Source organism: Chelonoidis abingdonii, chromosome 14 (genome assembly GCF_003597395.2).
Source record: "Chelonoidis abingdonii isolate Lonesome George chromosome 14, CheloAbing_2.0, whole genome shotgun sequence".
NCBI lineage: Eukaryota > Metazoa > Chordata > Testudines > Testudinidae > Chelonoidis > Chelonoidis abingdonii.
Window position 1 is genome coordinate 38,334,944 of NC_133782.1, and position 24,864 is coordinate 38,359,807.

Below are 24,864 nucleotides of genomic sequence, written 5' to 3' on the forward strand. Positions count from 1 at the left end.
TGGGAAATTCATGGGTATTATCAGTGTGGGCACTGGTGTCCCTGAGAATACAGATTTGTAATGTTATATTTATCTCTTGTTTAATAGAATTACTGTGTTGAATATATATTGTGTGTTTGTGTTATTTCTGAGGAGGGTCCAACTATCTGGCAAGTAAGTGGCAGTTATCCTGAGCTTAGAATTTTTCTCCCAAGCTGCCCTGGTGATGCTTCCAGGAAGTAGTGAGGGAGGTGGAGGCACTGCCACATAAATTCAAAGGGGAAGAAAATAAAAAAGTTACATCCTGCTGAGTGGGAATCAGGATCCAGAACAACCCAGGCCTGTCCATCAAAACATGTAAGGAGACTGGTGATAAAGGAAGCAACTGGGTGGAGGGTGGGGACACTACATACAAAAGTGAAAAGCTCTTTATTAATCGTATTCTGGGCTGTTGCTTTACAAAATATGATACCTAAGATGCTAATTCTGGCTGAAAGCCTTGCTCATGTAATGGATCGAATACTTCTGCTGTTCGCTTCTGTTGAAATGCTTAGTCATGTTCCCACAGCATCTCTCTGTCAGCTTGCTTTCAGAGCGACACACCAGTCCAAAAATCTCAGCCTCCAAGCCGATTCCTCCAAACTGCCTTTGATTTAGTTGCTGCTCCACCTTGGCAGGTTCACGCAATTTAAAAGTTTCCTTATTTGTCCATAACGTCTCTCAATAGCTTGGAACCATTTTTGTCCAAACCCCACTGACTGGGTCATGTTAATAAACTAAACATTGTGAAACAATCTTTTCAATAGATGTAACTCTACGCTACTTGTTGGATTTGTTTTTCATCAAGGGCATTTCAATCTTTTATACGATTGCTTAGTTTTAATAGAATTATTCTTTTTCCATTTTCAAATCACTATCATATAGGTTTTTTCTTGCTAACAACATTTGTTTGACACCACGGCTAAACAGAACTTTGGATGAGAGTGTTAATGGTGACACTCCATTTATATACTCACTGATCTGTCTTGGTGCCGAATAGGTTTTCGCATCCGAAGCACACAGCCATGTGAAAAAGAAAACGCAAGCTATTGTGGCTCCTTTTTCGAGCCTCTTTGGGTTTTAATTAAATAGCATGTCTTAATGACAGTTAAAGTAGCAGAGAATCCTGTGGCACCTTATAGACTAACAGACGTTTTGGAGCATGAGCTTTCATGGGTGAATACTCACTTTGTCAGACGCATGTAGTGGAAATTTCCAGGGGCAGGTATATATATGCTAGCAAGCAAGCTAGAGATAACGAGGTTAGTTCAATCAGGGAGGATGAGCCCCTGTTCTAGCAGTTGAGGTGAAACCAAGGAGAGAAACTGGTCTGTAATTGGCAAGCCATTCACAATTTGTTTAGTCTGAGCTGATGGTGTCAAATTGCAAATTTATCCGTAAAGGATAAATGGACAACAAATCAGATATCAGGAAATGGCAATACAAAAACTGTAGGAGAGCACTCACCTCCCTGCCACACTATAGCAGACCTTAGGTGGCCATCCTGCAGCAAAAACTCAGACGCAGACTTCAAAGAGAAATGCTGAGCTTCAGTTCATCTGCAAATTTGACACCATCAGCTCAGGATTAAACAAAGACTGTGAATGGCTTACCAGCTACAGAACCAGTTCTCCTCCTGGTTTTCACACTCATGCCTAGAACAGGGCCTCATCCTCCCTGATTGAACTAATCTCGTTATCTCTAGCTTGCTTGCTAGCATATATATACCTGCCCCTGGAAATTTCCACTACATATGTCTGACGAAGTGGGTATTCACTCACGAAAGCTCATGCTCCAAAACGTCTGTTAGTCTACAAGGTGCCACAGGATTCTCTGCTGCTTTTACAGATCTAGACTAACATAGCTACCCCTCTGATTACTGACAGTTGTTTTATCCATTGCAATAAACACTCCATTTTCACCTTCCTTCCATAAAGTAACCCTTACTCTTTATGTCCCATAAAATCAGTTAGCTGATGTAGGGTCTGGATGAGCTCTCCCCTGACTTCTAGTGGTGAGCTGGGGAAGAGGCCTTCAGGAGCCAACCTTGTTTGCATGGGTACACCCACCCTGCCTAGGTGCTCAGCATGATGGGGGTATGACCAGGACCGGCGCCTGGCACCAGCATTCCAAGCTGGTGCTTGGGGCGGCAATCTGAAAGGGGCGGCAGTCCCTGTGTTTTCGCTGCCCCAAGCAGCGCACCGAATTGCCGCCTTGGAAAGCGAGGGCAGTCCATGCGCCTTTAAGGCGACAGGCGCATTTCCGCGGTGGCAGCAGTTCGGCGGCAGCTTCTACGTTTAGCTGCCCACGGCGGCTTCAGCTAAACATAGAAGCTGCCGACAAATTGCTGCCGCAGCGGAAACATGCCTGCTGCTCTAGGTCACACGGACTGTTCCCGCTGCCACTGCGGCAATTTGGCACGCTGCTTGGGGCGGCGACAACTGTAGAGCCGACCCTGGATATGACGACTTTCGGCTGGTGTTGGATCACAAGTCACTTTCTAATTTGAGGCAGGGGTACTAAAGGGTTGTTGTCCTTGTTGTGCTAATCAAAGGCAGCAGAACTGTGCTTGCACCCTGGGTGACACTCTGTACCTCAAAGTAGCACCCTGAAACCCTCATATTCACCACTGTCATATAATTACGATGTGTTGTAAAAATATGCCTTGTGAGGTATCATTTTAGAAGTCTTGATCTCTTGACCATTATTATCCTCTTGCATTAGATGTGCTATTCTTGTATATGAAGTTATGGAGCCTTGCTATACGTATTACTGAAATATGTTGTGCAGTTTGAAACACCCACTACCAGTCTTTCAGTTGCAAGGAAAGAGTAGCCATCAATAGCCAAACGGGCATTAATGGCTAATCAACACCCAACCCACTATGCCAGAGACTTCTCAGAGAAGGCATATGTGCCCTGGGGGCTAACACACACCTCACAGCAAGGATCTTTTTAGCAGCTGGAAGAAAGTCTAGAAGAGGGAGAGTGACATAATCACTTGGCCTCTTCTCCCTCACCCTCCCTGCCCCCATCTCAACACCTGGAAGCAGGTGTGGAAGACAAAGACTTTGAACTAGGGATGTAAAAACTGTGTAAAAACAGTAAGCATGTAAAAGATCAAAATTCTATTGGTTACATGGTTAAACATTTACTCAGGGACGTAGGGGTGCAGGAGGGTGCCCCCATGTCCAGGGTCCCTGCTGTTGGCCCTGTCTGGGGATCCCCGCTGCCAGCCCCGTGGCTGAGGCTCTGCTGGGGCAGCAGGTTTGTATAATTTGTATAATCCAGGGGTTCCTGCTGCCACTGCACCTGGCGCTCTGCGGCCATCCAGCATCCCTGCTTGCACAGGGTCCTGGCTGCCAGCTTGTGCCTGAGGTCCTACTACCACCCGGCATTCTGGTGTTCCTGGGATCCTGACTGCTGGCCCTGCGCTCAGGGATCCCAGCTGTTGGCCTATGCCCGGGATTCCCCATGCCCGGGAATCCCCACTGCCAACCACACACCTGGGGCTCTGCTCAGGGGCAGCAGGTTTGTATAATTTGTATAATCTGGTGATGTCCAGAATGGATCCAAGTCCTGCCCCCCTCTGCCCACGATCTGGGAGGGAGTTTGGGTGCAGGAGGGGGTTTGGAGTGCAGGCTCTGGGACAGCGTTTGGGTGCTGGGTGCAGGCTCTGGGACGAAGTTTGGGTGTGGGAGAGGTGCGGGCTCTGGGACAGAGTTTGGGTGCTGGGTGCAGGCTCTGGGACGAAGTTTGGGTGTGGGAGAGGTGCGGGCTCTGGACAGAGTTTGGGTGCTGGGTGCAGGCTCTGGGCTGGGGCAGAGGGTTGGGGTATAGGGGGTGGTGCGGGGCAGAGAGGCTGGGCCAGGGATGAGGCATTTGGGGTGGAAGCAGAGAGCTCTGGGGGAGGGGGCTTCACCCCGACCCCCCACCCAAGCCCCGCCAGACTGCTGCTCAGGGACTCCAGCCAGAGTCACTTGCCAGGGGGATGGGGCTGCCAGGCGCCTCCTCCCCTTCTCCCGCAGCAGCCGCCGCAGCCTGCCCCAGCGTTGCTCCCTTGTAGCCGCCGACTGGAGCAGTCGGCCAGAGACTGCAGGGTGAGGAGCCCGGGGGTGGCAGGCGGGGCCGGGGGAGAGACTCGGCCCGAACATTGGTGGAGCCCTGGCACCACGTGTCCGTGTAACTCACTGTCCCGTGACGCAGCGAGCAGCCGGGGAGGGGAGTGAGGGGACAATTAGTTTCTCTTTCAACTTTGCTGCGCTTGTGGGTCTGGGTTTCCCCTCTTGTGTTTCCTGTATCAAAGCAGGAGAGAGCTCAGTGCAGGGAGGGGCGGCTGTGCCCCCTGCAGGTCTCTGGGTCCAGACCCCAGACCCTACCCCTCAGAGCTGCCGTACTGTCCCCTCCAGGGCGATGGCTCCTGGGGCCAAACCGATCTTGGTGTCTTTCTGGCTCTTGTCCCTTTGCTCTGTCACCTTGGCTGGTAAGTGACCCCTGCTCTCCCGGAGGCCTGGGTCCCATTCCCATCCCAGTCTCTCTCCCCCAGGGCTGTGGGCTGCAGGGCCCCCTTGGGTCGCTGTCCCAGATGTCTGGGTCCCATTCCCACTGTAGTCTCTCTCCTTCCTGCAGGGGTTCACCATGTCTCCTGCTTCCAGCTCATCTCCCCACAGGCAGCCCCCGATCTGCCCAAGCGGCTGAGTGTGACAAAGGTGAATGACCTGGTGCGCTCAGCCTACGACAGCAACACTGGCCGGGTGGTTCCCCTCAGCGGGTACAGCCTGGGTGACCAGGAAACCCTTCAGTTCTGGAGTGCAGACAATGCTGAATGCATGGCCTGGGACTCCTGGGTAGAGACCAAGTACCAGGCCCTGGTGCAGGAGGTGAACACCAGCTCCCCACAGAGAGGTGAGTCCCTGAGCCCCAACACTTGGCTCGGCTTTGGAAGGGGATGTGTGGGTGGCTCAAAGGAGGTAGGAGGGAGCTGGGGAAGGGGACGCCAGAGAGGAGGGACTTCTCTGATACCTAGTATTGAGAGTGGGGTAGGGGGGCTTGGATTCTGGACTCCTGGGTGTAGGAGGCAGCAGAGTCTAGTGGGTTAGAGCAGGGCATGCAGAGAGTCAGGACTCCTGGGTTCTACGGATGAGAACTTCTCACGCACTCTGGCCCCCGCTGGCAGCTCTGTGCTCAGTTGCTCACTCAGCCATTCTGCCCCCAGATCCCTACTACATGCAAATCCTGAAGACTTGTGAGCTGGATGATGCCACCGGTGCTATCCAAGCTATCACCAGATATTCCCTCAATGGGGAAGACCTGCTGCGGTATCAGTCTGACCAGAACCGCTGGTTCTCGGAGCACCCGGCAGCCTGGCGAGTGGCAGAGCGCTGGAACCGTGAAGGGGATACTTTCACTATGTGGAACCTCTTCCTGCCCCAGCACTGCAGGTCCTTGATCGAACTCACTCTGCCTTTCATCGCTCAGAAGACAGGTGACAGCTTTGCCGGTGCCCCTCACTCCCCATCCGCTGCCCCCTGCTTTCCCATTCCCGATGACTAATAACCCTTTCTCACTCTCCCCACAGCGCAGCCCACAGTGCATCTAGCCCTTGTCCCAGGGACCCAGGACCAGCTGCGCCAGCTCGTCTGCCATGTGACGGGGTTCTATCCCCGTGACATCGAGGTGACCTGGGAGCGGGGAGGCCAAGTGGCCCAGGGGGAGCAACTGACCAGTGGTATCCTGCCCAATGGAGATCTAACTTTCCAGATCCAGGTGTCCATCGAACTGGGGCAAGAGGGGGTTGGCCCTGCAGAGCATGCATGTGTGGTGAGACACAGCAGCCTGGGGCACGACCCGCTGAGGGTGACTTGGGGTGAGTACTGGGGGGAGGGGCAGAATATGGGGAGCAGTGGGGAGAAGCTGGAAATGGGGCACCTCTAACTGAGGGAAGGGGAATGGAGGAGGTGGACACAAAGGGTAGGGGAGAGAGGTGGGTGGGAAGTGCAAAGAGGGAGTTTAAGGGGGGCACCAGGGAATGGGTAGACAGAGGGAGGTACTAAGGGGAGCTGGGGCTCAGAGGGGAGGGGAAGAAGAGAAGGGTCACTGGGGGGCTTACAGACTGGGAGGCAGAAAGAAGGATATCTAGTTGCAGGGCAGACACAAAGGAGGCTGGTGACTGGTGGGGCAAACTGGCTGCGGGAAAGGTGATGCTAGCCCAGGGTTATTGGGCAGGGAGCGGTAGGGGGCAGGGGCTTCGGAGGGCCCATGGCTCAGTCTGTCTCGGTGCATTTCCAGATTCCCAGGTCACAGGCCAGGCTGGTTTGCTGGTGATCGTTGCTGGCTGCATCCTCGCTGCCTTGGTAGTTGCGGCTTTGGGCTGGTACCTGAGGAGGAGGCAAGGTGAGTGATGCTCCCCCATAGCACTCCCTGCAGCACAGCTCTCCCTTCTAAGCTCCTGTCCCTCTCCCTGCAGCAAGGATCCCCCTAGCGCTGCCCTGGGGCCAGCATGAACCAGGAGGGGATGGTCCCCCCTGCTGAGTCCCCATCCTGCACTATGAGCCTGGCCGTGCTTAGCAGGAGATCACAGGGGCCCCGTGCTGAGGCCTCGCTGGATACAGGGGAAGTGGCTGTGGGAGCTGCCCCAGCTGTGATGCCCATTGTCCACCTCACACACCTTCGCTGCAGTGGGTCAGGCCAAGCCCCGGGTGGCAGAATCTCAAGATGAGTCAATTCCTGCTTTGGCTTCCCCTGCAGGGGCCCAGAAGGGGCCATATCACCTGGCACAGACACAGCCAGGGACTTTCAACTCTGCTCCAGCCACAGCTAAGCCAGCAGGAAACTCCTCGTCCACAGCATCTTCTTGCTCAGATGTCACCGAGTGACCAGACTCAGAGCCGGCTGTGCCAGGGACATCGGATTTGGCTGGAGCTACATGGCACATCCCTGGAGAAGGGTGTGTCCTGGGGGATCAAATATTGTTCATTTAATGGATCAAGTACTTGTACTGCTCGCTTCTGTTCAAATGCTTAGTCATGTTCCCACAGCATCTCTCTGTCAGTTTGCTTTCTGAGCGACACACCTTGGCTCCCCTGCTGATTCCACCAAGCTGCCTTCGGTTTCACTGCTGCTCCACCTTGGCAGGCTCATGCATTTTAAAAGTTTCCTTCTTCATCCACCATAAAACCTTCAAGTAATTTTTAACCGTTTTTGACCAAACCCCAGTAACTGCAGACTAGTGAAATTTTACACTTGGCATGTTAACCAACTAAATATTGTGAAACAATATTTCAATAGATGTTGTCACAACCCAATGGCCTCCTCCCCAGGTCCCCTGAGGGGACAAACCAGCACTGTATGTTGCTAACGCCGTTGCAGGCATTGCAAGGTATTTCGAGAAGGGTTAAAGGTGTAAGTGTGGAGTGAATGGTTCCTTTGCAGGTTGCAAGAGGCCTAAGAGGGAGGGAGGGAGAAGAGATTGGGTTAACTTAATGCCTCAGCTCAGTCCAAAAATAAAAGGCTGATTTCAGCCCATGGCCACTGCACACAATTGACTCTCGTCTACCAGCCAAGAAAGACGGGAGCCTAGATTCCAATGCCGATCAGCCGTAAGAAGAAGAACTAAGCTGAGCAGGACTAAAAAATTGCAAAAACTAGTGAGACTGCGAAGGCCAGCAAGAGGGAAAACAAAGTCTTGCATCCCTGAAGCCGGGGGGTGAACATTGTAAGCCCCGATTCCGGCGTGGGCAGAGTGACATTTCAAGTGACTGGAAAGACCTTAAGAATTGTACTAAGGGATTGTAACAACATGTTCAGGAAACGGAAGGGTACAGCTGTGGACTCAGGAGTGTCACAGTCTTGGGCGATGGCATCAACGATGGGTTCAAGGCTGGATGGGCATTAGGGAGCATGGACATGGGAATCCGGCTGCCCGGCCTGCTGGGGTCACTTTAGGTTGGCGGACTGGATGCCCCCGCCACGGGGGAGGCAGCAAAAAGGGACGGGACCCTGCTGCCTCTTTCAAAGGGGGGTGAGGACCTCTCCCGGCAGGAGATGGCTTTCATCAAGGTGGAATACAATCCCTGGGGTCAGTGGCGGAGCTCCAGAAAAGGGTGCAGACTTGGCTGGATTTGTTAGACCTGTCTGCCAAGTATAAAAAGCAGAAGGGTAAAAACTTAGGGGCAGCCTTGGGATTAATACGGACTGCAGCGGCCATGTGGGCTATCAAACATTGTCGGGACAGAAAGAGGAATTTGGGCAGTGTAGTATTTTTGTAAGTAATATTGTTTAAGGAAACAAACCAGGAGGGTGGAGGGTAGTTACGAAACCCGCCCTCCTTGCTAAATTGGTAACGGAACGAAGCCTGTGCCCATAAAAAAATAAAATAAAAAAAAAACAGGTTGAAAGCCCTGAGGGCATAGTGACAGGAGTAAGGGAAGCAATAAATACAGGCATGGGAAATTCAAATCCCTGGAACAATACTTGGAAAGGTGAAATCTGAGTTAATAAAGGTGTAATGTTAAAAAATAAGCAAGTAATTAAAAAAAAAAGTAAAAAGTTAACGCTATAAATGCAAAAAAAATGCCTAAGCAATTAAACATTATACAAATATTTAAAAAAAATTCTTAGTTTCTTTGCACTCATTCTAAAAAAAAATGGGCCTTTTCCCAAAAAAAGTCTGTAAATAAGCCAGGCAAGAAAACAATCTGATTTAAATCATTTGACTATAAACAATTTAGTCAAATTTGCTTAAAAAAAATGAGTGTCTATTTAAAACTTAACTGCCCCCAAATAAATATAAATGTATCTATATACAGCTGTGTAAAAATTAAAGAAGTGCAAGGGGTGTTAAAAAATAAAATAAATTGGTTTTGTTTTTAAATAATGCCACTAAAATCCATTTAAATCTTTCATTCAAAGTTCCGAACCAAAAAATGTTTTTTTGCTGAACACGGGAAACTAAAGTGCTGTTTGGCTTTGGTATTTGGCATTTAACCCTTAAGGGGTAACTCGGTGCTTTACAAAATTTAATATAGCTATTGTTGTACAAATTAAAATATAAAAAATGTGCATTTTCCCCAGAACGTGTGCAGTGTATATTGTAAAAAAAAAATTTTTTTTAGATGAAAAATATAGCATACTATTTAATTAGAATCCTGTTAGGGCTCCAAAGGTAGCCACAACAGGTTGTGTTTTCTTTTTCAGATCTGTGTGTGTTTTAAAGCAAAAATTAAAAGTTAAAAGTTATCAAAACTCTGGTGAAAGTTGATTGTGTCACTTTTAAGATAGAGTCTCTGAGTTGCTAATGACTTTAAAGCAAGCCGAAAAGTGTCTGTGTTAATGCAAATGACCTAACTATTAAAGGTAAAAGCCATTGAAACTTGGCCTGCTTATAGAACAAACACAGGAAAATATGGGGGTAATTCCTCTGTTTTGCCTGCAATCAGCAAGGATATTTATAAAATATATATATATTTTAAGAAGTAATCTGCCACCCCCAAAGGGGTAAAAACATGTTTGTTTTGTCTTTCAAAAAAAGAGAAAAAGCTGATATCAGCTGAAAAGTAACCCAAAATACCATGAATCTAGTGTCACAATAGACATTGTTTTGTGTTCTGTTTTGTTTTGTGGGGTTTGTCTTGTTGCTAGCAGTGTTGTGTATTAAATGCTGCAGGGAAACATCCTCAGGTAGCAGACACCATATTAGAAAAAAGTGGTTTTAAAGCAGGAATTACAAATAGTGTAGACCTGGAGGTAATTAAAAATAAATTAAGCTCTCTGTCCCAGCTGCAGGACAGCCCAATACAAAAACAAATAACCATACTGCTATCGCACATGGAATGTACTGAAAGCAGGACCGGCGCTAGGGGTTTTAGCACCCTAGGCGCACGGCAATTTCGCCGCCTCGCGCCCTGGTCCTGCGGCTCCGGTGGAGCTTCCGCAGTCGGGCCTGCGGAGGGTCCCCTGGTCCCGTGGCTCTGGTGGAGCTGCCACAGTCGTGCCTGCGGGAGGTCCACCAGAGCCGCGGGAGCAGCCGACCGTCCGCAGGCACGACTGTGGCAGCTCCACCGGAGCCACCTGCCGCCCCCTCCAGCAAAATGCAGCCCACCAATAATCCTGGCGCCCTAGGCAATTGCCTAGGCCACCTAAATGGAAGTGCCGGCCCTGACTGAAAGGCAGATACTTGCTTTGTCCACCTTGGAACTAGGGTGACCACACGTCCAGATTTTGTAGGGACAGTCCCGATTTTTGGGTCTTTTTCTTACATAGGTTCCTATTACCCCCCCACCCTCGTCTCGATTTTTCACATTTTCTGTCTGGTCACCTTGCTTGGAACACAAAATGTTTTAAATAATATCAAAAAACACTAATGTTTTAATACACTTGCTAAAGCAAAGAAAAAGATCACTGTTTAATACTTATCAGTACAAATTAATGCAGTATTTTTCTAGCATAGTAAGGCCAAACCTTTTAATTGGGGAAATTGTTAAAATTGCACACCAACAGGCTCTGGAAGCACAAATATGAAAAGCTAGCCCACTCCCCATATTTCACATGGGATCCGTCTGGCTACCCCAGACCTCCCTTGGATCCCAGAGGGACAAACCCTGTGTCTCATGTGGTGGCCTGGGAGGCCCTTTGAAAAGCAATAGTAGTCCCTAAGCCCTGGATGAAATATTATTGTTGTGACCTCCTCAACTAGGCAAACAACATCCACAATGGAAGCCAGGGAGGGCTGTAATGGAACGACTAATAATTTAAATGGTTTTTGTATGTGCCTCAATTTCCCCAATAGGTGCGTTTACATTGTTCTTTCCCCCCCGCCCTTTTGCTTTGTTAACAGGACAGGCAGTAATAGCGAGAGCCCAGGAACACCCCGAACAGTGGTGGTGGGACCGCTCTTGCTGCTTCAGGCCTGCAGAATCCTTCATTGTAATACAATGGTTTTCTGGGTATTTTCCAAGGGCAGCATCCGGCCAAGAGCCCCAGGTCCCCTGGCCCTGCGTATCCCTCCCCAATTGGATCCCAAATGGGATTAATCCAGAAGAGCTCCATACCCCACCAGGCAGCACCACAGGAGACAATGTTACGGCCCATTGCCACACCAGTGATGGTGGCAAATTCCACCAGCCACTCAACACTGGCTCCTCAATGCCACCTTGGGAGCTTTAGACATTTGTTTGCCTCTGAAGCACTTCCAAGCCCCAGCCTTCCTTCCCAATTGTACCAGGGGGGCCACCCTCCGTCTCGCCCTTCTTACCCAGATGTCCCCCCATAAAAGGCAGACCTTAATAAGCTCCTTGTGGGATGGGGCCAATTCGGCAGTCAGTATTTGGAATATTCAGCAAGGGGCCATAAAAGACAAACGGTTGGAAGAATTGGAAAAGGCCATAGGGCTGGTCACAAGTGTGGATCTCACCCATCCGACAGTGGCCACCTCCACCCTCAAACATACTGCTGAATTGTCCCTCCACACATGGGACACCTTGCAGGAATTAATTAAAACCATAATTGAGGCCAGACACGAACTAGCTTGGGATTCTGTGTGTGTTCCTAAATCCAACAATATTTAACCCAGCAAATTCGCAGCATCCAGAAGGATGTGCTCCATAAAGCCTGTCCCGGGGAAATCCATTCCCACCTAGGAATTTCCTGGGAACAATGACCTTTTCGCTACTCCTGGAGGCTCACTAATTGGAAGTGCCCAGGCATAGCCTGCTCCTTCATGGTCTTTGCCCCCATGACAAAAGTGTAGGCCCCTGCTATAAAAATCCAACCAGGCTTTTGGTGTAACCCTTCTGCCAGGCCGAATTGATAGCAGCAAGGACCCGGTTCAATATATAGGGATCCTTTCCCTACAACGTAATGCAAAACCAGCTCGAGCCCCCACCCAGTGACCTGGGAAAATCTTACACACACCCCTGAACACCTCGAAGAGGCAATACTTCCTCTCTCGCAAGCACAGAGTCTCGGTGTAGCAGAAAAGGTTTAATTACATGAGATAAACAACAAGCATTAAATTGGGAAAACACCTCAACTATAAAGTTCCTAGACCAAACCGCGAGCAAAGACCCACCCCAGGAAATTGGGCCGTGGCCTTTTTCCTGGACTCTAGAGTCCAGCAACCCCCAAATCACCCCAAGACTCCAAAGTCCAATACCCCAAATGTCCCTAGAGTCCAGCAACCCAAAGATCACCCACAGTCCCAAAAGTCCCGCAACCCAAAAGTCTCTGTCCCGGGTCAGTGCAGCACCAGAGTTCGAGAGTCTATCTGCAGAGGTCCCCCTCCCCCAGCCTGGGTAGAAAGGGCCACCTTACATGGTCCGGGGCCAACTTACCTCCCTTTCCGTGGGGTTCTGCTTCCGGCTTCTTCAGGAACTGCTCTGCTCCACCAGCCACTCCACTCTGCTCCTCCAGCCGTCCTCACAAACTGCTCCGCTCCGCCAACTGCTTTGCTCCAACAGCCATCCCGTGATCCGCTCCAGCCGTCCCCGCAAACTGCTCGGCTCTGCTCGCTCCGTGGGCCACTCCACCAATCCCACAGCTGCTCCACTCTGCCAGCTGCTCTGCTCTACCAGCTGTCCCGTGATCTGTTCCAACCGTCCCCGCAAACTGCTCGGCTCCACTCCACTCTGCCAGCTGCTCTGCTCCGCAGTATAGCTTCAGGCTCCCCCACTAGTTAGCACAGTACTCATAGCTCAGCAATTCCAACTCTTTAGTGATCTCAGCTCACAGCAGGGGAGCCCCAGTGCTAGTGCACCATTAGCCCATAGTGAGTTCAGCTCAGTAACCCGTATCTAGATTCCTAAGGGAATCAAAAACCAACTCTTATATTCCACAGTAGAGAGAGGGGAGTAGGTGGAACTGGTGCTTCTGGCTCACATAAGGCACCTACACCACCAGGTACAGATACCTGTCCCTAGCCTCTCTCAATTCACTGGGTTTTGGAACCCATGTCCCTTGTCTAGCAAGTGCTATTTAGTTGATAGTGAAACCCTTTATCATAAAACAGTTTCATAGTTCCTCATTTACTTAATCAGGGTGACAACACTTTATTCCTCCTGCCCCAATAACAAAGAAATTGGGGATCCCACAGCTGTGAAAGTAACCATTTTAGGCTGCCGTGGGCAATGCTAGGTGGAGTGGGTGTGGAGGGCTCTTTTCCACACTCCCCATAATTCACCACCAGATGTCAGGGTAGAGCTCATCCTGACTCTGCTTATGTTGGGAAGGCTGCCTCTGGGAATGGGTAGTCCATCGCAATGTGTGGGAGGTGGCTCTCCCCAGAGACATGGCTAAGCAGTATGTTCTGACTGCAGCCGCTGAATATCAGCACATATGGATTGCAAAGGGCAACACCTGGCAACTATAGCCTATGGAATCCCCTCAAATGATGTGTAAAAAAAGAGCAATGCCAGGCCGCTTTTACAAGGTGAGTCGACACATCTACTGGGGTGGGAAGGCATCGGGATATGCCCCCAGCAAGGCACATTTGTTCACCAATACCTCTGCGTGTTTGTGGAGAACCACCTACCCTTACATTTGCATTTGCAATCTCAAGCGCAAAATTTTTCGGTGCATTGACCCATTGTTATCCAAAGTAGTGTTAATGTTTCTAACTATATTGTGTTTAATTTTTCATGGATCACGCCCAATATTTTCCTTCCATTGACGCACACCGGGGAACAACTGACCGTGTTTCAGATGCCCCCTCCTTTACAGTGTTGCAGCACATGTTTAATCTGGAGAAAGCTGCCTTTGCCACAGCCATCCGGATGAGGCATCTATGCCAACAAGGGGAGGTGTTATGCCAGGGTTTCTCAAACAAGGGTCGCCGCTTGTGTACGGAAAGCCCCTGGTGGGCCAGACCGGTTTATCTGCCCTGTACGTGGATCTGGCCGATCGCCGCTCCCACTGGCCATGGTTCGCTGCTCCAGGCCAAAGGGAGCTGTTGGAAGCGGAGCGGGCTGAGGTACTTACTGGCTGCTGCTTCCAGCAGCTCCCATTGGCCTGGGGCAGTGATCCGCAGCCAGTGGGAGCCGCGATTGGACGGACCCGAGGATGGGGCAGGTAAACAAACCAGCCTGGCCTGCCAGGGGCTTTTCCTACACAAGCGGTGACCCCTGTTTGAGATAACCTGTGTTATGCTATGTTACTAATAAATCCAGAAGCCACTACTGGCTGGTGTATGCAATTGTTGCTGCCCTAACAATTTTGTTTGTGCTATATTGCTGTTTGTGTAGGAGGCCACCGTGTCAGAGGGAGGGTAAAAACCTAAGTGGTGACCCTTCACAACAGGTTGCTCCTTCCTTTGAGCAACGTGGGAAGAACCCAGCGCTCACCGCTGTTATTTGCTTAATAAAGCTTTAAAATGTAGTCACTTGGTGTGCTTCTTCATCCCCTCCCCTAATGATCCTGTGGCCTCTACCTAATGACCTGACGCCTTAGGCACATTGGTAACATAAATCTGTCACAATGTAACCCTAAGCTACTTGTTGAATTTGTTTTTAATTTAGGGCATTTCAATCTTTTATACAATCACTTAGTTTTGCTACAATTATTCTTTTTCCATTTTCATATCACTACCATATAGGTTTTTTCTTGTTAATGACATTTACTTGTCACCATAGTTAAATAGAACTTTTAGATAAGAGTGTTAATGGTGAAGCTCCATTTCTTATATTCACTGATCTGTCTTGGCGCCGGGTTGGTTTTTGCGTCCAAAGCACACAGCCATGTGAAAAAGAAAACACAAGCTGTTGTGGCTCCTTGTTGGAGCCTCTTTGGGTTTTAATTAAATAGCATGTCTTATTGACTCTTGTTTTGTCCATTGCAATAAACACTCCATGTTCCATGTCAATGCACCTTCCTTCCATACAGCAACTCTCATCTTTTGTGTGCCATAAAATCAGTTAGCCGATGAAGGGTCTGGATGACCTCTCCCCTGCCATCTAGTGGTGAGCTGTGGAAGAGGACTTCAGGAGTCAACCTTGTTTCCATGATCACACCTACCCTGCCTAGGTGATCAGCATGACAGGGCTGCTTTGCCCAAATTATGACTTTTGTCTCGTTTTGGATCACAAGTCACTTTGTTATTGGAGGCAGGGATATGAAAGTGTTGTTTTTTTGTTGTGTGAATAAAGGGCAGTAGAACTGTGCTTGGCATACCCTCTGTGATGCTCTGTATCTCAAAGTAGCACTCTGGAACCCCCATATTCACCACTGTCATATAATTATGATATGTGTCATACAAAGTGTGCCTTGTGAGGCATCATTTCAAAAGTCTTGATCTGTTGAACATTAATATCCTGTTGGATTGTGTGTGCTATCATTGTATGTGGAGTTATGAAGCATTGCTCTATTTGTCACTGAAATATGTTGTGAGGTTGAGAACACCCACAGCCAGCCTTTCAGTTACAACAAAGGAGTAGCCATCATCAGCCAGATGGGCGTTAATGGCTTATCAACACCCAATTCACTCTCCTAGAGTCTTCTCAGAGAAGGCATGTTGTCATAGGTTTCACCCCCACTTTGAACTTTAGGGTACAGATGTGGAGATCTGCATGACAACCCCTAAGCTTAATTACCAGCTTAGATCAGTATGCCGCTACCACCGAAATCTTTTAAAACATCTGTTTATGAGTCATTTGGGAAACTATGTCTTCCCTCTCAAAACCTCCTCCTCCCAAGTACTGTAACACTTCCCTGGGTAATCTTGAGAGACTTCTCCACCAATTTCCTGGTGAACACCGATCCAAACCCTTGGATCTTAAAACAAGGGAAAAATCAATCAGGTTCTTAAAAAGAAGACTTTTAACTAAGGAAAAGGGGTGAAAGGAATACCTCTGAGATTAGCATGTAAGCTACTCTCACAGACAACAGATTCAAAACACAGGCTGTTCCCCTGGGCAAAAACCTTAGTCACACAAAAGAAAACCCAATTTGATTATCCCTCTAATGCAAAAAGACAAAGACACAAAAGGAAATAAACATCAGCTAATTCATTCCTTCTGTAATATTCTCTAGTTGATTCCTGGATCTTTTCACTCTGGCACAGAACTTAATGAAAAGGACAAAGGAAGAACTTCCCTCCTTCCTCTTGAAACACCTTGTCCCCCCATTAGTTCCTCTGGTCAGGTGTCAGCTAGGCTAGGTGAACTTCTTAACCCTTAACTGTCTGTTTATGATAAATGTATGCCATGGGGATGGACTAACCCAAGCCACAGAAAAGACCTTTTCCATCATCATTTGGCCTCTCTCTCCTGCCACCCCCATCTTAGCACCTGGAAGCACATCTGGAAGACACAGACTTTGAACTGGGGATGCTTGGTCCCAGGTTGGAAGGTTGTCCTAGCCTGTGTATTGAGGGAATGTAACCTGCTTGTACCATCTGTTAGGGTGCTTGGGTCAAATCTTGCTTAGTATCTTTAAATTAGCATTAGGCTGCTCTTTTAATTTTGTTTCTTAGGTAACCAACTGTGATCGCTATGCTTGTGACTTATAATGGTTTAAAGTCTATCTTTCTGTAGTTAATTAATCTGTTTTATATTTTACCTAAAACAGTGTGTTTTGGTTGAAGTGCTTGGGGAAAATCTCAGCTCAGGTTACAAAGGCTGGTGCATGTCCACTTCTGTTGACGAAGTGGTGAACTAGGTAATGAGCTTACCCTGGCCAGGCTTGTGTCAGGCTTGTGTCTGAGGGTACAGTTCTGGGGTGTGAGACTGGTGAGCTGGGGGAAACTGGCTGAATCCTCTCTATTAATGGTTGTAGTGAGGCGGTGTGGCTCCCCACCGCCATGGAGGGGGTCGGGCTCATCTGGAGGCAGGAGTGGGCAGAGCTGGGGAGCTCTGAGCCTGCCCCTCAGAGGGTCAGGTGGCGACGTGGAAGTATAAAGGCTCAACCTCAGAGCTCAGTAAGACTCCAGCCGCTGGAGAGACCAGATGCCTCCAGTCTAGCCCGCGACTGGGAAACCCCCACGGCCCAAGCTGCAGGCCAGGACTGCCCCCGGAGGAGTTGCCGGGCCCGCCGCTCGCCCCCTTCCCCGAAGAACCCACGGTGCTGAACCCACCAGAGGACACCACCGCGACCCAGGTATGACCCGAGGGGGAGTCTGGAAGTAGCCCGGGGGCAGCCAACTCTAGTCTGGCTGCAGCACTGCCAGAGCCCAGGTCAGTGTGTTGCGGCCAAGATCCCCACTGACTCAGCAGCGGGTCCTCTGCCGCTGCTAGGGCCCCAGGATGGGACGCAGTGGAGTGGGAGGGCCTGTGTCCCCCCTGCCACCCAACTCGCAGGGGGCAGGCTCCCCCTCTCCCCGGCCTTTTGGAGACTTGGACCTACTGTTGTTGCCCAGCCCTGCCTGAGGGCCTGAGCCCTGACTCATTATTGCCCAGCCCTGACCCAGGGCCTGGGCTGACTGTGTTTGCTCCAGTACCGCAAGGGCTGCTGACGAAGCCCCCATGGCCAGACTAATTCCCCCGAACATCAACTGTGTGTAGGGAGCTGGTGTGGTTCCCCGCCGCCCTGGAGAGGGTTGAGCCCCGGCAAACCGTTGTACAATGGTTCATGAGTGGCTGGGAGAAACATTCATGTAACTCAGTTGGGTGTGTCCCTGCCTGTGAATGTCTGTGTAAGTGCAGGGCCTGCCAGAGGTTTGTTGCTTGATATCAGCATCACAGTGTCAGAGGCAGCTCAGGTTGTTGGGTTTGGATGCCTCAGCAGTCCTAAATCCAGGCTGTACCTGGGGGATGCTGTCACACCCTGACTGAAGGACTCACCCTCAACTAAATTACACTCACTAGGGAGGGTACATGGGTGCCAACTGCCAGGGGAGTTGAGAGAGGGTGGGAACAAGTACTTGTATCTGGTGGTGTGGGCTGTTCCTAAGGGTCCTAGACATCATTTGACCCTTCCTGTTTCTGTAATGACAGAGCTGATTGAGACTTAATGGAGAGTCTTGTTGCAGACCAATAGAGCTGAAATCACTGATAACCAGGCCTAAGCATTAGACTGGCTTTGGGGCAGTGTCTCTGATGCAAGAGACTGCCCAGCCTGCTCTAGCCATGAGACTGCCCCACTAACACCTGAAATTACTGAGAGCTCTGTTACATGGTGGGACATCAATACATCCAGAGGATGCAAAGCAGAACAAAGCGATTAGTAGCTGGCAGGGAGGCAAGGGACCAGCAGGCCAGCTGGTGGAGTGGTGAGTGGCTGGCAGGGTGGTTGGCGGAGTGGAGTGCAGCGGCAAGTGACTGGTAGGGCAACCAGTGGGGCTAAGCAGTGAGCATCTGGCAGGATGGCTAATACTGGAGTGATTCCCTGGACAGTGGAGCAATCAAGGTGCCCCCCCACCAGGGTAGGAGGTGAACTCTACAGAGGCACCTCTGAACTTTGGGACTTCATTGACCAAGGACAACAACTGTGAGTGGAGGGACACATTAAAAGAACATTTGGTTGCTGCACATAAGAACCTGAGGCAAAAGGACACTGCCCAACGTACTGTAGAGTGGGTGATTTGCTCATGGTTTTACGCTTACAACTCCTGCTTGTGGCATTTCCCCAAGTTAATGCCAAGTTATCTTCCACCTTTTTATTTAAAAGTTTATTTTCTACAATCAGACTCTCTTCTTGCAAGAGGGGAAGTATTACCTCTATAGGCACTGAATGGCTGGTGTGTAATAGTCCCAGGTTACTTGGTGGGGGTTCAAGCTGGTTTTGTGTTGTATTGTTGAAAAGGAAACCCTAGGTATTGAACCTGGCTCTGTCACTGCTGACTCCAACTGGCAGAAGGGTTATACCATTTTCATGTTCACATAAAGTGTAACTGTTTTGTGCTTATAGTTTTTCCATAAACCTCTATCAAACTGATTTCCTGATCACTTAGAGACACACCTTAAGGCTTCATGCTATTAACATTTCTATTTGTGCAATCTCACTTTGCTCATACTCCTTACTAGTAGGAAGGTCTTCACTGAAACTTTCCAAAAATGAACCATGTCTTGTGTATGAGGACTGCTTTAATTACTTTAATCTTACAGATGAACAAAGATGGTTGCAACTGTGGCAACCTCTACCCCATATCTCTATTGAATACAGATAGCAAAATAATTGCAAAAATTTTAGTGACACGACTAAGATCAGGTTGGTTTCTTTAAAAAAAAATTGGCAGCTGATGAGACTAGAAGAATTGCTCACTTGATCCAGCAAACTCAGATGTCACATGTACCCTTTATAACCTTATCTCTAGATACAGAGAAAGCATTTGATAGGGTTGAGTGGCCTTATTGAATGGCTGTCCTAAAAAATTCAGATTAGGACCAATGTTCCTGAGTTGGGTTACAGTATTATACAAGCAGCAAAGAATCCTGTGGCACCTTATAGACTAACAGATGTTTTGGAGCATGAGCTTTCGTGGGTGAATACCCACTTCATCAACATTCATTATACAACATGCATTATACAACTCTCCCTGCACATCACTATCAACACAATTATTTCTCTCACATTTCAACTAGAGAGAGGGACACGACAAGGCTGTCCCCTCTCACTCCTCCATTTTAATCTCACTCTTGAACTACTGGCATTGCACATACCTCAGCTCTCAGTCACTGAAGGTATGACTATAAAGAGGAAAGAATACAAAATCAGTTTATATGCCAATAACATTTTTTGTACTATTGAAGAATCCATCCTCATCAATCCTATCATTATTGAATGTAGTTGATATTTTTGGAAAGATCTCTCATTTTTGTATTAACTAGAACAAATCAAAAGCTATGGATATATCCAAAAGACCAGATCCTTCTTAGTTTCAGCATTTTCTATTGCAAGTATGCAAGGAAATAACTTGCTGATGTGTTAAAAGTTGTCTCATATATTAAAAGACATTTCCAAAGATGTAGAGAGGTGGTATCTCCTCCTTTTCTACCTACCGGGGAGAATAGAAACAGTCAACATGAATATCTGTTCAAGAATAATTTATCTCAGCCTGTTGCCTTTGAAGGTCTGTCCTTTGCACAAAAAATGGACCTCTGTCATGGTACAATCCCCACTCTGAACCTTAGCGTCCAAGATATGGGGTACCAGCATGTATTCCTCTAAGCTTAATCACCAGCTTAGAACCTGTAGTGGTGCCACCAACCAGGAATTCCAGTGCCTGGTACACTCTGGTCCCCCCAAAACCTTGCCCGGGGAACCATTCAAGACCACAGACCCCTTGGATCTTCCACAAAGGAAGTAAACCCTATTACCCCACTGGTTGCCTCTCCAGGCTTCCCTCCCTGGGTTTACCCTGGAAGATCACTGTGTGATTCAAACTCCTTGATCACAAAACAGAGAGAGAACATTCACCTTCCTCCCTCCTTCTCTTTCCCCCTCCCAGACTTCCCTAAGAGAGAAAGTAAATCCTGACACCGGAGAGAAATTAGCCTCTCTCTCCCCTTCCCTCCTTTCTCCCCACAATTCCCTGTGAATCACACGCCCATCTCTGGGGTCTCACCAGAATAAAAAAACAATAGGTCTTAAACAAGAAACTTTAATTAAAAGAGAGAAAAATAGTAAAAATTATCTTGGTAAATTTAACATGAATAGGTACAGGGTTTTGTAGTAATAGCCACTGGACATACCCTCCGAGCCTAAGTATTCAAGTACAAATTAAAATCCTTTCAGCAAAATACAAATTTGAACTCCTTCCAGCCAAATGCACAATTAACTCCTTCCAGCACAAATGCACATTTGCAGATAAAGAAAACAAACATAAGCCTACTCGCTTTATCTATCTAGTACTTACTATTTGGAATCTATAAGAACCTGTATCAGGGAGATTGGAGAGAAAGCTGGTTGCTCGTCTGGTTCCTCTGAGCCCCAGTAGTGACACAACCAAATTCTAACAGCCACACAGCAAACTTACTCTCATCAGATTGAGTATCTGTCTCTGATCGGTTCTCTGGTCAGGTGACAGCCAGGCTTACTGAACTTGTTAATCCTTTACAGTCAAGGAGATACCAAGTACTTCTGTGCTATTAACTTTTCTTATCTGTTTATGACAGCCTCTGATGGAATTGGTATAAGACAGCCTCTCTTATCAAAGAAGACTGTTTAAAAATACTGGGCAACTGGAGGTATGGGGTGGCCAGATTTGCGTCTCTATTATCTAGCATTCTTAGTGCACCTTTGTCATAAATATAAAGGGAAGGGTAACAACCTTTCTGTGTACAGTACTATAAAGTCCCTCCTGGCCAGAGGAACAAAATCCTCTTACCTATAAAGGGTTAAGAAGCTCAGGTAACCTGGCTGGCACCTGACCCAAAGGACCAATAAGGGGACAAGATACTTTCAAATCAGGGGGTGGGGATTGTCTGTCTGCTCGGTGCGCTTGCTGGACACAGATCAAGAAAGCAAGCAATCCAACTCCAGTAGAATTAGTAAGTACTAGCAAGGGAATGTGTTAGCTTACTTTTATTTTGGCTTGTGATTTTCTCTGTGCTGAGCTGGAGGTGCATTCCTGGTTTTCTTTTTGTACCTTTGAAGTTTTGCCCATAGGGAAATCCTCTGGGTTTTGAATCTGATTGCCCTGTGAGATTATCTTCCATTCTAATTTTACACAGGTGCTTCTTTTACCCTTTTTCTTTCTAATAAAGTTCTGTTTCTTGAAGAATCTGATTGGTTTTTTTAGTGTCCTAAAAAAACCCCAAGTTTGGTCTGTGCTCATCTTGTTTATTCCCAAGCCTCCTCATGAAAGGGGGTGTAGGGTTTGGGGTGATATTAGGGGGAAGTAGCAACTCCAAGTGGTCCTTTCCCTGAGTTTTGTTTAATCACTTGGTGGTGGCAGCATTACCTAATCCAAGGTACGAGGGAGCATTTGTGCCTTGGGGAGTTTTTAATCTAAGCTGGTAGAAATAAGTTTAAGATATCTTTCATGCGGGTCCCCACATCTGTACCCGAGAGTTCAAAGTCGGGAGGAAACCCTGACAACTTTATTGTAATATGATTCCCCTCCAGTAGCTCCATAGACACACTGGCCAGGTTTGAGGTTGAAAAAAGCTTAGCTATGGCATTTGGTTCCCTCTCTTCTTTTATACATGTAACCCTTCTGCCCCTCTGAATTGGCAGCAACAAGGGCCGGGTTCAGTATCCAGGGGTTCCGTTTCAATAACACAAGGCATAACCGGCTCGAGCCCCCACCCAGTGACCTGGGACACTTACATACCACCCCCCCCTGGGCACCTCTAGGAGGCAATACTTCCCCTCTTGCAAGCACAGAGTCTGAGTGTAGCAAAAGCCTTTAATAAAGGAAGGAAACAATGCGGCATCCCACTGGAGAAACACCACAAACAGGATTATAACACAAACCATAAACAAAATCCCACCTCCAAGTACGTTTGGCAATGTCCTTTCCCCCTTAGGGTCTTAAGTCCAATCACCCCAAAGTCCAACAACCTAAAAGTCTCGGTCAGTGCCACCCCAGAATTCAAGAGTTTATCGTGCAGGAGTTTTTACCCCGCCCAGCCTGGTGGATTATGGGTGGGGGGAAGTCCACACAGGGTGTTAAAGGGGCACCTTACGTGGGGCCAGGGCCAACTGCCTCCACCTCTCCAGTGGACGTTCTGCTGCAAGCCTTCACCACGACCAGCTTCCACCAACACCAGCTGTGCCGCTGCTCCTCCAGCTGTCCCTGAAAACCGGTTCACTACGCTTCACTCCGCTCACTCACTGTTCCATGGGCTGCTCCAACGTGCTGCAAACTGCTCTGCTCTGCCAGTCGCTTAACGATAGGTCTTCAGGCTCCCCCACTAGTTAACACAGCACTCAGTGATCTCAGCTCAGCTCTTAGTAGGGGAACCCTGGTGCTGGTGCACCATTGGCCCAACACGAATTCAGCTCAGTAGTCTCTAGATAGACTCCTAACAGAATCAAAAGTAGCTTTAGTCTTTAACAGTGGAGAGAGAAGACTGGGCAATTGGTGTTCTAAACCCTCAAAAGCAGCCCATACCATCAGGCAGGCACACACACACCAATCCCCAACCTCTCTCAATTCACTAGGTTTTGGAACCCATGTCCCTTGTCTAGCAAGTGTCATTCAATTGATATGAGACATCTCTGTCATAAAGCAGTCTCGTAGTTCCTCATTCACATAATCAGGTGGCAACACTTTATTTATCCTGCCCCAATACAAAGAAATTGGGGATCCCAGATCTGTCAAAATAACCATCCCAGGCTGCCTTGCTGGTGTGCCCATGCAAATATCTGACCTCCTGACTTTCTTTCCACACTTCCCATAATTCACCACCAGATGTGAGGGTAGAGCTCATCCTGACTCTGCTTACATATATAGATCGTAATCTAACCACTAGATGGTGCAGGGTGGGTGAAATGTGTTGCCCGTGCAGGCCGTCTCTCTCCACGCAGATCAGCCTGTCATCAGGAATCCCCTTCTTGTGGCCCACTCCTTCCTTTCCTGTCAACACCAAACTGCCATGCTGCATGTCTTTGAAAGCACCACATTCATCTGCCTCTACATCAGCTAGTAAAATACAGATTTTTCACAAATGACCAATGCAAGGCTTGCCAACCACCTGTCCTCATTTTCCACCCACACCTCTTCCACAGCCACAACCCCTCTCCCTATACCTGTGCCTCCCCATCTCCACCCTCCGCACCCAACTGTAGCAGAGAGAAAGAGCCTGGAGCATGGGGCCTGGTGCAGGACCTGAGGCCTGAACCAAAGGCTGTGAACCAGAGCAGGCCTGGCCTTGGCAAAATAATATACTACAGTGTTTCTCAAACTGGGGTCTGTGGACCCTTGGGGGACCCCAGGGGGTCTAGAGGTCCAGCTGAGAAACTCATCCCCTTCCCTCCAAGGCATGTCTCCAGCATGCTGGGGAAGAGGCTTACCTGCCCTGGCTCCCCGCCACTCCGAGAAGGGACACTCCCATGTCCCTGCAGCCACTGGGATGGGAAGGCCAGGGGGTCTCAGTGCGCAGCCCCCACCCTAAGTGCTGATTCTGCAGCTCCCATTGACTGGGAACTGTGGCCAATGGGAGCTGTAGGTCCGGTGCCTCCTGGCAGGGACGGGCAGTGCGCAGAGATCCCCGGCCTCCCTGCCTAGAAGCTGCTGCCAGAGGGATGTGCTGGTTGCTTTTGGGGGCTGCCTGATGTACGTGCCATCCCCCTCACTCCCTCCTGCACCCCAAACCCCAGCCCATAGCCCACACCCTGCACCCCCTCCTGCACCCCAACCTGCTGCCCCAGCCCAGAGCCTGCACCCCTCAACCCCTCCTGCACCCAAATTCCCTCCCAGAGCCTGAATCCTGCACCCCCTCCTGCACCCCAACCCCCAGCCCCAGCCTGGTGAAAATGAGTGAGGGTGGGGGAGAACGAGCAATGGAGTGACGGGGGATGGAATGAGTGGGGGGTAGGGTCTCGTAGAAGGGGTGGGGAAGGGGCATGGCCCCAGAGAAGGAGATGGGGCAAGGGCTGAGCAGGGGGGTTTGGGGGTCCCCAAATTTTTTAAAATCAAAATAGGGGTCCTTGGGTTGCTGAAGTTTGAGAACCGCTGATTTACTCGCTATTTATGTAAATACACTTTAGAAGGCTCATAAAAATACACCACAACCTAGTACAAGACAGGATAGTTTGATGGAACAAGGAATAGGGATGTTTTGTCAAAGATATCAGGAATATGGGGAGGTAACAAGCAGATGTCATGCAACGTATGTAAGTTGCTTGTCTCACGCTGTAAATGTTGGGGTACCTCAACTTACCTCTTTGTGTGGCCTAGGGGACAGCAGAGACTCCTGCCACTGACTGAGCCCCTCCTTGCCACTGGGCACCCATGTGTTAATGTACCTGTCACCAC

General features: G+C 48.9%; 1 protein-coding gene across 1 annotated transcript; it reads left to right on the forward strand.

The window, feature by feature from the left end:
• The first annotated feature begins 4,101 nt into the window (after positions 1 to 4,101).
• Positions 4,102 to 8,589, forward strand: LOC116821541 (H-2 class II histocompatibility antigen, E-S beta chain-like). Its single transcript, XM_032774860.2, has 6 exons — positions 4,102 to 4,500; positions 4,647 to 4,922; positions 5,233 to 5,502; positions 5,596 to 5,883; positions 6,306 to 6,410; positions 6,765 to 8,589. The coding sequence occupies exons 1-6, from the start codon at positions 4,431 to 4,433 to the stop codon at positions 6,890 to 6,892; spliced, it is 1,137 nt and encodes a 378-aa protein (XP_032630751.1). The 5' UTR covers positions 4,102 to 4,430; the 3' UTR covers positions 6,893 to 8,589.
• The last annotated feature ends 16,275 nt before the right edge of the window (positions 8,590 to 24,864 follow it).

Bases quoted from the DNA above. Each gene is read 5' to 3' on its own strand.
- LOC116821541 (XM_032774860.2), top strand. From the start codon at position 4,431: ATGGCTCCTGGGGCCAAACCGATCTTGGTGTCTTTCTGGCTCTTGTCC. The intron at 4,501-4,646 runs GTAAGTGACCCC...TCCTTCCTGCAG, and splicing joins TTGCTCTGTCACCTTGGCTG to GGGTTCACCATGTCTCCTGC. The intron at 4,923-5,232 runs GTGAGTCCCTGA...TTCTGCCCCCAG, and splicing joins CACCAGCTCCCCACAGAGAG to ATCCCTACTACATGCAAATC.